General features: G+C 41.8%; 1 protein-coding gene across 1 annotated transcript in view; it reads left to right on the top strand.

The window, feature by feature from the left end:
- Positions 1–12,524, top strand: part of SRPRA (SRP receptor subunit alpha) — a 62,077-nt gene that overhangs the window by 30,369 nt on the left and 19,184 nt on the right. The window contains exons 9-12 of the mRNA XM_077457814.1: positions 1,951–2,037; positions 8,597–8,769; positions 8,915–9,128; positions 11,442–11,605. Of these exons, the coding sequence (XP_077313940.1) occupies positions 1,951–2,037; positions 8,597–8,769; positions 8,915–9,128; positions 11,442–11,605 (638 nt within the window). The remainder of the gene's footprint in view (positions 1–1,950; positions 2,038–8,596; positions 8,770–8,914; positions 9,129–11,441; positions 11,606–12,524) is intronic.

Genomic DNA, 12,524 nt, shown 5'->3' with positions numbered 1-12,524 from the left:
TGGCTTAAAAAAAAAAAAAAAAAAAAAACGCGGAGTCCCGGCGGACTCCCGCTTTAACTGACAATTGTGCGATGTGGCTCCCAAACAAAATTGACGTCGTCTTTTTTTTTTTTTTTTTTTTTTACCCCCACAAATAGAGCTTTCTTTTGGTGGTATTTGATCACCCCTGCGGTTTTTATTTTTTGCGCTATAAACAAAAATAGAGCGACAATTTTGAAAAAAAAATGCATTTTTTTTTTACTTTTTGCAATAATAAATATCCCCAAAAATATATAAAAAAAACATTTTTTTCCCTCAGTTTAGGCCGATACGTATTCTTCTACAAATTTTTGGTAAAAAAAAATCTCAATAAACTATTGATTGGTTTGCGCAAAAGTTATAGCATTTACAAAATAGGGGATCGTTTTATGGCATTTTTATTAATAATTTTTTTTTTTTACTAGTAATGGCGGCGATCCGCGATTTTATTTTTTTTTTTTTTTTTTTTTGTGACTGCTACATTATGGCGGACACATTGGACATTTTTGTACACATTTTTGGGACCATTGTCATTTTATATATAGCGATCAGTGCTATACAAATGCAGTGATTCCTGTGTAAATGACACTGGCAGTGAAGGGGTTAACCAGGGGGTGGCAGTGTAGGGGTTAAGTGTTCCTAGAGGCATGTTACTAACTGTGGGGGGCTGTGCTTTGTGTTAGTGAACACTGATCTCTGCTCCAATCACATGGAGCGTCACATGGAGCGTCAAGCGTCACTTGCTGCTAGGCGGAACGGGGAGATGCTGTTGACAAGGGCATCTCCCCGCTCAGCCGCCCTGTGAGACGATCGCGGGTATCCCCGCGGCGATCGAGTCCGCGGGACCCGCGACCGGACTCGCGGGGGTCCCGACCGGCACGCGACCACACCGGCAGCGGCACGCACGTGATGGCAGGGCGGCATATTAAAACGGACATACCTGTACGCCAATATGCCTGCCCGTGCCATTCTGCCGAAGTAAATCGCTGTGCGCCGGTTGGGAACTGGTTAAAGAAAATTTGGATTTTTTTTTTCTACATACTTACCTGTAAAATCCATGTCTTGGATTACATCGTGGGACACAGACATCCCCCTCAGACATTTCATTGCTTGCTACAAAACTGAAGGACTTCCTGTTTGATTCCTCAGCAAGTGTCCATTCACCTATAGGTGGCGCATAAGCGACATAGTCATAGTTATAGCCTGCTTTGTGTCCTGTGATGTACTCCAAGAAATTGATTTTATAGGTAAGTATGTAGAAAAACTCCAATTTGAAAAGAGCGCAGAGTAAGGGTTATATTTATTGTATAAAATCAATGTGATTTATGTTTTTTCTTTTGTTTTTGTAATAATTTTTTTTTTTTTTTTTTTTTTTTTGGTTTTGTATTGTTTTGGGTGGTGACCTTAAAGCCCCAACCCCAAATAGTTATTTTTGGATTTCTATGCTAGTTGTCATGCTCATCCTCCTTTTTTAATGCTTTTAAATAATTTATCAGCTCGAGGTCTTACATTCCTAATTTGCATATAGTACATATTCTAGTTCAGCATCTCAGGAAATATTGAAGACTGAATCTGGATAGCAGGCAGTTCTGTAACTTTTGATTTTGCACAGAGCAGCCACGATCCTCCTCTTCTGGGCTACCCCGTTGGCGGTCCTGGCTCCTATCTCCCCCTTTCCAAGTGCCCTCATAGCAAAGCACTTGGAATCCAGTTACTTGGGCGGGCTTGATCCTGAGCTGCACTGTGTGCTGACACATCCTCTGAAGTACTGGGTATTCCCTTAATTCCCTGTGATAAATGTGACAGCAGGAGAGTGCAGTGCAGGATAGGTAAGTGGGGGGGGGGGGGTCAGGGGGTTATAACAAGCTGTTGCTTTGCCCAGATGGTATTGTATTGTGTCTTGGTATTGATCCTGCTATAATTCTCCTGTAGCCAAGAATGTGGCAACTGATATCGCTGTGAAGCTCTGCGAGTCTGTGGCAAAGAGACTGGAAGGAAAAGTGATGGGAACATTCTCCAGTAAGTGTCATCTGTTAAACCCAAAGAATATCTAAAGTGTTTATAGTTTAGTTGTAACAGAACGGAGTTGCTAAGTTCCAGGTCTTCATGTAGCATTTTATAAATACAAAGCTTATAATACTTTTATGCCTTATAAAGTTTCCTGGAGAGCTCCCCCCACCCACGCATTGATGTGTTCAATATGTAAGTTACTTCAGCCCCAGAAGAATTTACCCCCTTCCTGACCAGAGCACTTTTTGTGATTCGGCACTGTGTCGCTTTAACTGACAATTGTGCGGTCGTGCGACCTTGTACCCAAACACAATTGACTTCCTTTTTTCCCATAAATAGAGCTTTCTTCTGGTGGTATCTGATAGCCTCTGCAGTTTTTATTTTTTTGCGCTATAAACAAAAAACACAATATTTTGTACTTTTTTTCTATAATAAATAGCCCCATTTTTTTTTTTTTTTAATGCTACATTTTTTTTCATTTTAGGCCGATTCTTCTACATATTTTTGGTAAAAAAAAAAATCGCAATAAGCGTATATTGATTTGCGCTAAAATAGCTTATACAAAATAGGGGATAGAGTTATAGCATTTTTATTATTTTTTTTTACTAATAATGGCATAAATCTGTGTTTTTTTTTTTATTGTGACTGCTACATGGCAGACACATCGGACAATTTTGACGCATTTTTGGGACCGTTGGCATTAATACAGCGATCAGTGCTATAAAAATGCATTGCATTGATTACTGTAAAAATTGTCACTGGCAGTTAAGGGGTTAACTGTGTTCCCTGGGAGGTGATTCTAACTGAAGAGGGAGGGGACTGACTAGAGGAAGTGACAGATCATGGTTCCTAGCTAATAGGAACACACAATCAATCACTCCTGTCAGAACAGAACAAGGAGGTCTGTGTTTACACACTCGTCCCTGTTCTGTGTCTCCTATGCTGGCCACGGTGCAGCAGGCGCTCGCCTCCTATCCTGACCCCAAGAGCCGACATATAGCTACAACGGCTCGTGCAGGGGAGCCAATCTGCCACAGTATAACTGTGGCGCCTGGTTGGGAAGAGGTTGAAGCTGTAGTAAACCCAAAAGCAAACATTTATTATATTGCAGCTTACCAATTCTTAGATCTGGCCAGTAAGTCTGTTATTTTTCAACAGAATAAGCTCTCTTCCAAATTTTATCAGTTTTGAGACGAACCAGTTACCACTGACCTGTGCTTACAATGATCAGCTTTTATTTGTTCCTGTAAAACCTTTATCCCAAAAAATTCAAAAAAAAAAACAACTTTTGCTGTACCTGCTTGTATTACTGCAGTGTGAGCTGAAGTTTGGCTTCAATTTGTCAGTGTATCTAAATCTGCTAGTACATCTAACACTCTCCTCCTCCCAGACAGGCAATGCTGCTGTGCCCCCATTCTCCTTCATCCAAAGTATAGGAAATATAATACAGGAGGCCAGATCACCTGGTGAAAACCGAGGGGGGAAAAAAGAAAAATGCAGCCACCACATCTAATGATTGGCAATCTGCAATATATTACAATTTTGGTTTTGTGTTTAATACCACTGTAAAGTTCAATCCCAACCAAAACTTGCTTTTAATGTTGAATGTTGCTGTTTGTTTCCCCTCTCTCTGGGGGCAAATTTCCCTTTTTACTTCCTGTTTTAATGGCTATACAGAAAGCAAGGGAGAATTCACACAGTTTGAGATGACACCTGATAGAGGTTCTCTACTCAATAGAAAGTGTTTTTTTTATTGTGAATTGTGTTGAAGTTGCAGAGGTTCTACTCGTTTCCTGTGACTAGAAGTCACTTCAGTGTAAAATGATAAAACATTACATCCCTCTTACACAAGTGTCATCAATTCCATCATGCAAACTAATAAACTAAACGTGAAAACTAAATCTTTTTTTTTTTTTTTTTTTTTTTAATCTGTTTATACATCTGTCTTTCATTTCAGTTAAGTTTCCATCAGTATAAGTCCGTTTTCTCACTTGTCCATTTTTTCATTAGTTGTTGAAGAAAATAGTTATAGTTGACAAAAGTATAAACCAAAAATATGCTTCTTGCCCAAAAACAGACTTGCATGGAACGGATGTAAATGACCATTTACAGTGCCTTGAAAAAGTATTCATACCAGCTTGAAATTTTCCACATTTTGTCACGTTACAAACAAAAACGTAAATGTATTTTATTGGGATTGTATGTGATAAACCAATACAAAGTGGCACATAATTGTGAAAGGAAAGTGATAAATGGTTTTCAAAATGTTTTACAAATACAGTATCTCAAAAAAGTGAATAATCCCCTCACATTTTTTCAAAAAATGTATATCTTTTCATGTGACAACACTGAAGAAATGACACTTTGTTACAATGTAAAGTAGTGAAAGTACAGCTTGTATAACAGTGTAAATTTGCTGTCCCCTCAAAATAACACAATGCCATTAAAGTGGTTGTAAACCCTTTGCAACCACTTTATACTAAAGGCAAGCTTATAATTAGGCTTGCCTGTAGCTACACTGGATATCTCCTTAACCTGCATTGTTTTTGGAGATATCGCTGTATTTGCATGTGCCGATGTCATCAGTTTGAGTACTTAAGCAACAGCACGTATGTGCCTCTGCTTAACGTTACTGCTGGCTCCCACGGACATGCGTGGGAGTGATGTCATCGCGGCTCCAGCCAATCACAGCGCCAGAGCTGCGATACCCAGAAGTACCAGTGAACGAGGACCGCTGTGGGGGCTTTCGATCTCAGGTAAGTAATTCATAATGAGCTAGTATGCTATGCATACTAGCTCATTATGCCTTTGTCTTGCAGGTTTTGTTTCTTTTGGAATTTTTTAAAAAGGTTGTAATTTATAAACTGCTCGCAACAAAAGTGAGTACGGCCCAAAGTGTCAATATTTTGTGTGGCCACCATTATTTTTGAGCACTGCCTTAACCATCTTGGGCATGGAGTCCACCAAAGCTTCACAGGTTGCCACTGGAGTCCTCTTCCACTCCTCCATGATAACATCACAAAGCTGGTGGATATTAGAAACCTTGCGCTCCTCCACCTTCCGTTTGATGCCTCACAGATGCTCAATAGGGTTAAGGTCTGGAGACATGCTTGGCCAGTCCATCTTCTTTACCCTCTTTTTCATGTTGGAATATCGCCCTGTGGCCCAGTCTCCAAAGGCAGGGGATCGTTCTCTGCTTCAATATGTCACAGTACATGTTGGCATTCATGGTTCCCTCAATGAACTGTAGCTCCCCAGTGCCAGCAGCACTCATGCAGCCCCAGACCATGACACTCCCACCACCATGCTTGACTGTAGGCAAGACACACTTGTCTTTGTACTTGGTTGCCGCCACACACAATTGACACCATCTGAACCAAATAAGTTTACCTTGGCCTCATCAGACCACAGGACATGGTTCCAGTAATCTATATCCTTAGTCTGCTTATCTTCAGCAAACTGTTTGCAGGCTTTCTTGTGCATCATCTTTAGAAGAGGCTTCAGCTATGATGCCGAGCACGTGCACTCAGCTTCTTTGATTGACCATGACGAGGCCTATTTTGAGTGGAACCTGTCCTGTTAAACTGCTGTATGGTTTTGGCCGCTGTGCTGCAGCTCAGTTTCAGGGTCTTGGCAATCATCTTATAGCCTAGGCCATCTTTATGTAGAGCAAACATTATATATATTTTTTTTCAGATCCTCGGAGAGTGCTTTGCCTTGAGGTGCCATGTGCTATGTTGAACTTCCAGTGACCAGTATGAGAGCATAAGAGCATAATGCCAAATTTAACACACCCGTTCCCCATTCACATCTGAGACCTTGTAACACTAATGAGTCACATGACACCAAAGAGGGAAAATGGCTAAGTGGGCCCAATTTGGACATTTTCACTTTGGGGTGTACTCACTTTTGTTGCCAGCGGTTTAGACATTAATGGGTGTGTTGAGTTATTTTGAGGGGACAGCAAATTTACACTGTTATACAAGCTGTACACTCACTACTTTACAGTGTAGCAAAGTGTCATTTATTCAGTGTTGTCACATGAAAAAGATATAATAAAATGTTTACAAAAATGTGAGGGGTGTACTAAATTTTTTGAGATATTGTAAATATCTGAAAAGTGTGACGTGCATCTGTATTCAGCCCCCCCGAGTCAATACTTTGTAGAACCACTTTTCACTGCAATTAGAGCTGCAAGTCTTTTTGGGGATGTCTCCACCAGCTTTGCACATCTAGAGAGTGACCTTTTTTCCCGTTCTTCTTTGAAAAATAGCTCAAGCTCTGTTAGATTGGATGTATAGCGCGTCTGTGAACAGCAATGTTCAAGTCTTGCCGCAGATTCTCAATTGGATTTAGGTCTGGACTTTGACTGGGCCATTCTAACACATGAATATGCTTTACTCTAAACCATTCCATTGTAGCTCTGGCTGTATGTTTAGGGCTGTTGTCCTGCTGGAAGGTGAACCTCCGCCCCAGTCAAGTCTTTTTCAGACTATAACAGATTTTCTTCTAAGATTGCCCTGTATTTGGCTCCATCCATCTTCCCATCAACTCTGACCTCCTTTCCTGTTCCTGCTGAAGAAAAGCATCCCCACAACATGATGCTGTCACCACCATGTTTCACGGTGGGGCTGTTGTGTTCAGGGTGATGTGCAGTGTTAGTTTGCTGACACACATAGCGTTTTGCTTTTAGGCCAAAATTTTGGTCTCATCTGACCAGAGCACCTTCTTCCATATGGTTCCTGTGTCCCCCACATGGCTTCTCGCAAACTGCAAATGTGACTTCTTTATGGCTTTCTTCTTGCCACTCATAAAGGCCAGATTTGTGGAGGGCACGACTAATAGTTGTCCTGTGGACAAATTTCAGCCTTTCAGTTTAAGTGGACGGCCATGTCTTGGTAGGTTTGCAGTTGTGCCATACTCTTCATTTTCAGATGATGGATTGAACAGTGCTCCGTGAGAAGTTCAAAGCTTGGGATAATTTTTTTTTTTAGAACCTATCCCTGCTTTAAACTTCTCCACAACTTTATCCCTGACCTGTCTGGTGTGTTCCTTGACCATCTTGATGCGGTTTGTTCACTAAGGTTCTCAAACAAACCTCTGAAGGCTGCACAGAACCGCTGTATTTATACTGCGATTAAATTACACACAGGTGGACTCTATTTACTAATTGGGTGACTTCTGAAGGCAATTGGTTCCACTAGATTTTAGTTAGGGGTATCAGAGTAAAGGGGGCTGAATACAAATGAACAGCACGCTTTTTTTTCAGATATTTATTTGTAAAAAAAAAATTAAAACCATTTATCATTTCCTTCCACTTCACAATTATGTACCACTTTGTGTTGGTCTATCATATAAACTCCCTATAAAATACATTTACGTTTTTGGTTGTAACATGACAAAATGTGGAAAAGTTTAAGGGGTATGAATACTTTTTTCAAGGAACTGTACATTTGTTTTACAAAAAGGACACAGACCTTTCCTGTTCTCTTTTTTTTTTTTTTTTTCTGTGGACATAAACCAACTCAGAAATGTAAATTGATGTACATTCATTTACATCCACTCTTCCACAGATCTACATTGTGGTTCAGTCTGGATCTGTCACAAAGTGACAGATGGGTAAAGACTGAATGTATATGTGGAAGGTTCTTTCTCACATGAGCATTCTCATGGATGTGTCTCGGATAGATCCAGACTTCAATACAATGCATGTCTATGGGCAGGCAGGTAGGTAGATGAAACCGCATGCATTGTCTTTCTTTCTGTCCTTTCTTTCTTTCTTTCTTTCTTTCTTTCTTTCTTTCTTTCTTTCTTTCTTTCTCATACATGGATATAAACAAATGTCATCTGTTTACAGTATGTCCTTTTTTAGTTCGAGAAACTTTTTTTTTTTATTTATTTATTTATTTATTTTTTTATTATAGCCCTTGTCAATTTTTTTTTTTTTTTTTTTTGACATTTGTTTCCTATTGGGAAAGCTTCACTTCCTTTTACCATGGGCACAACAGAAAGTGAGAGGAAATCCCTCCAATATTAGGAAATCCCTAGATGTCCCCATTGGAAGATTTCCCCTCGTACTTCTGTTCTGGTGACAATTTTTCACACTTGTTGATAATGGTAAATGGAACAAATAGAGGACGTGAATCTACCTAAGGGGGTGGGGGGGCACAGACCGCAATGAGAACTGACAGGCGTTCTAATAACTTTCCTCCTCCAGCCTGTGACTGGAAAGTAGAAGTAGAAACGGCAGACTGATGAACTCCTCTTTGTTGTTCTGCTCTCTCCTCCTACCAGAATGCTCCATCTGCCAACTGAATGGTGCCTTGTGCTGCTTTTCATTCAGTCTGAATTCTACTGTGCCGCAAAAGGCTGATACCTAGTCAAATTTGGGAACTTATACTGCTTGTATTAAAACAAAAAAACATAGTGATATATTAATACCGAGCTGCGTTAGTTTGTGTCTTTTATATCTGCCTGGAGTTCAGCTTTTAGTATATTTAAAGTTCCTTAGACACAGGCAGTTTAATGCCCCTGTTGCTGTCCCATGATGCATTTCCTCTGTCTGTAGCTGTGACTTCGGCTGTCAAGCAGGCCTTGCAAGAGTCCCTGGTGCAGATCTTGCAGCCGAAGCGTCGTGTGGATGTCCTACGCGATGTGATGGAATCCCAACGCTTGCGACGCCCTTATGTCATCACTTTCTGTGGGGTGAACGGAGTGGGAAAATCTACCAACCTGGCCAAAGTAAGTGAATTCTTCCTAGTTGCAGATAGCGTGCATACACTTGGTGGTGTTGCTGATAAAGCATCGGAGACATGGTTTGGGCATCTCCTGATCCATTATTGGAGGTGAGAATCTTCCACTCTGACATCTCTTCTCCTACCCGCAGATCTCCTTCTGGCTGATTGAGAACGGTTTTAGCGTGCTCATAGCAGCTTGTGACACATTCCGAGCCGGGGCGGTGGAGCAACTGCGCACACACACAAGACGCCTTAATTCCTTGCACCCTCCAGAAGCGCACAAGGGGTGCACCATGGTGCAGCTCTATGAGAAGGGGTACGGCAAGGACGCGGCCGGCATTGCCATGGAGGCCATATCTTACGGTAAGCTGTTAACACTGGGAATGTTTTAGTGTTGATGGTACTTTGCTGCCCATCTTAATTGTAAAGTCTTTATCATACTGAAAAAAAAACAAAAGCAAAAACAAAGTATGAGTCTACCAATAAGGCTACTTTCACACTGGGGCATTGGGAGCATCAACGGTAAAGCACCGCTATTTTTAGCTGGACGTTACTGACGTTTTTGCAGGCCTTTTCGGCCGCCAGCAGGTGCTTTTAACCCCACTAATGGCCGAAAAAGGGTTAAATTCGCCTGCAAAATGCCTCATTTCGGTGGTGCTGCCCATTAATTTCAATGGCCAGGGCCGCTGTAGGAGCACTGTATACACCGCTCCCACAGCACTTCAAAGATGCTGCTTGCAGGACTTTTTTTGGCGCCCTGCCAGCGCACTGCTCCAGTGTGAAAGCCCTTAGGCTTTCACACTGGAGTGAGAGGAGAGGCTCTTTACAGGCACTATTTTTAGCGCTATAGCGCTTGTAAAGCGCCTCAGTGTGAAAGCAGCCTAATTGTAAAATCATTCTGGCTGTGCATGCTCTTGTGTAATCCATTACATGAAGGAGAAAATATCAGTACTGCATGTAAACCCTAATTCTATTTATCTCCCTGTATACAGCTCTCTTAAACAATTTTTATTTATTTAATTATTTTTTTATTAATTCTGTTGCAAAGTTTCTTAAAGTCGCATAAACTTTGGCTGTACTTTTGTGTTACACAGTCCCCTTTTTTTAAATCTTATTTTTTTCTATCAAAACTGCTTCTAAATAGATTTTTTTTTAAACTTTTTTAGAGCTGTGACTGCCATTGTCTCTTGCTTTCAGCACTTCAATGAACTTCTGGTTTGGGATTGTGAATAGAAGGAGCAGCTGATGTCAGGACTATATGTCCCATGATCCCTTGAGTGGTCACAACACATTTTTAGAGACTTTCTGCACATAGTGTCTTCCCTTGCAGCTGCAATCCAAGTCAGGAGCACACATGTAGGGGTGGCTATACTAGGCTTCCAGGAAGACCCTGGAAAGCAGCGTAACTACACCATAGAAGGAAGTTTCTTGTATCACATGTTCAGTCTCTTCTTGTGGAGGGTGCATGGCACTGGGAAGGAAGACATGGAGGATTTCCATATGTAAGTGTGGAATGCAAATGCAGATTAGTAATGGTGTATAATGGCTTTAATAACACTTGAACTGTAAATCTATCTAGAAATGAACTTCTTCCTGTTTATAGGATAAGTTCACCTTTTATAAAAAAAAAAAAAGGGGGGGATACTTGTGTGGACTCGCTACCGAGTCGCACTGCATGCGTCTCTTGACACAGTGCAGCTCAGCTTTACTCTTGCTCCTTAGTCACACTGGATTTAATTGACAGCAGCGGGAGCCAATGGTTCCAACTGATCTCGCTGAGTCCAATGAGGAGAGAGAGCGAGAGAGAGAGAGAGAACCGCTCTGGACCGAGATCTGGCCCAGGTAAGTATTTAGGTTGGGGGGGGGGGGGGGGCTGCACCTAAAATATTTTTACCTTAATGCAGAAAAAGCATTAAGGTAAAAAACCTTTAGCCTTGACAACCACTTTAATGTTAGCCCCCTTACCCTTGCTAAAATTCTGCATTGCACTGCATTAAATAAAATAAAAAGTTGCATGATATACTTCTCTTTCCCGGGTTCCACCTGTGATGCCTAAACAAACCTGACGTCACCATCCTGCTGAGTTTCCTGTTGGGCAGCTCAAATATTGTGGGAATGCAATCCTCTACTGTATTGCAGGGTCTTCTTGCAAGATTTGGACTACAGTTCCTCCTGAAATGGGGAAACTCCATGTTAATGGCCATGGCTGTAGAATGGGATGCCCAACAAGCTCATATAGAAGTGACGATCCTGTGTTCACAAACAATTGATCATATAGTGTAGCTGGCCTGTGTACAGGTGTGGCTTACAATTTGTAGTCAAAAGAAAGTTAATACAATCACACTACAAGTTGGTAGGGCACAGTAGTAAATGGTCTTTTCATTCACTAATCTAGTCCTATCAATGTCACAAAGTTGTTTAAAGGCCTTGCAGCTCTCCTCAAATTTGGAAAATCTTGAGGCTGCACTAAAAACACAAATGGAGAATGCTCACCGTCCTCGTGCATCACCGTTGTAAAATCCCCCAAAAAATAGATATTTTAAAATTACAGACATGTATCCATCCCATCGACGGGACCTCTCCACATCTCCATCTTTGAATATATTAATGGAAACACTCTCTTAGAAAAATAAATACCTGTACTAAATAAATAATACTTTCCTACTGCCCTTTCAGCTCGGAACCAGAGCTTCGATGTGGTGCTGGTGGACACGGCAGGCCGCATGCAGGACAATGCACCTCTGATGACTGCACTGGCCAAGCTGATTGCCGTCAATATGCCCGACCTTGTGCTGTTTGTTGGGGAGGCCCTAGTTGGCAATGAGGCTGTGGACCAGCTGGTGAGTTCTATAAACTAATATTTAAAAACCAAGTTACCTCACGTTTAGTGTATAATGTAATAACTGCTGCACTTTTAACCATCAGAATACTAGATGTATGAATTTTTTTTTTTTAAGTGGTGCCTTTAAGATGCTGGTAAACTGGTGATGTGATGTCATCATTTCCAGGTTTCCATAATGGCAACCCGATCAAAGCCGATTCCAGCTTTCTTTGGGTCCCTGACTAGCTGGCGGATGTGCTTGCTAGTAGTTCGGGTCTCCCGATGGGACGGGAGAGCCCAAATGAGCCGTGGGAGGGGGCGGAAGTCCTCTCCTGCTACTTGTAATAACAGATCAATTGTTTCAAAACTTTTTCCACCTTTTTAATGTGACCTATGAACTGTACAACTCAGTTGAATAACAAACTGAAATCTTTTAGGAGGAGGGAAGTAAAACTATAAAAAACTAAAATTAATGTGGTTGCATAAGTTTGCATACCCTCCTTATAACTAGGGATGTAGCTGTGTTCAGAATTAGGCTGGGTTCACACTACAGCGATGCGGGAACGCCGCAAATCCGCGGCGGGTTCCCGCATCGCTTGCCTCCCGGCGGCAGTTCACACTGCCCTATGCGAACTGCTGGGAGTGTCAGTGAAACAGACACCCCCAGATCAGTTCGCATATCGCAGTGCGATCTGCTAACTCGGACAGGAATCGGATCGCATGGTGTGAACACCCATGCGATCCGATTCTGCTGCGGACTGAAAAAAGGGTCCTGTGCGAGTTTGCGGCGGGTGCGATGCGAATTCAGCCATACTATCTGTATGGCTGAACTCGCATCGCACAGAGATCGGATGTGATTTGCACTGCAGTGCGGTGCGAATCACATCCTGGTCTCCTAGCCGCAGCAGTGTGAACCCAGCCTTAAGCAATCACATTCA

The sequence above is a fragment of the Lithobates pipiens genome, unplaced genomic scaffold, assembly GCF_037356315.1.
Source record: "Lithobates pipiens isolate NorthernLeopardFrog02 unplaced genomic scaffold, aLitPip1_a1.2 Scaffold_27, whole genome shotgun sequence".
In the NCBI taxonomy this organism is placed as follows: Eukaryota; Metazoa; Chordata; class Amphibia; order Anura; family Ranidae; genus Lithobates; species Lithobates pipiens.
Note: the sequence above shows the minus strand (reverse complement) of the source record. Positions and strands in the feature narration are given on the sequence as shown.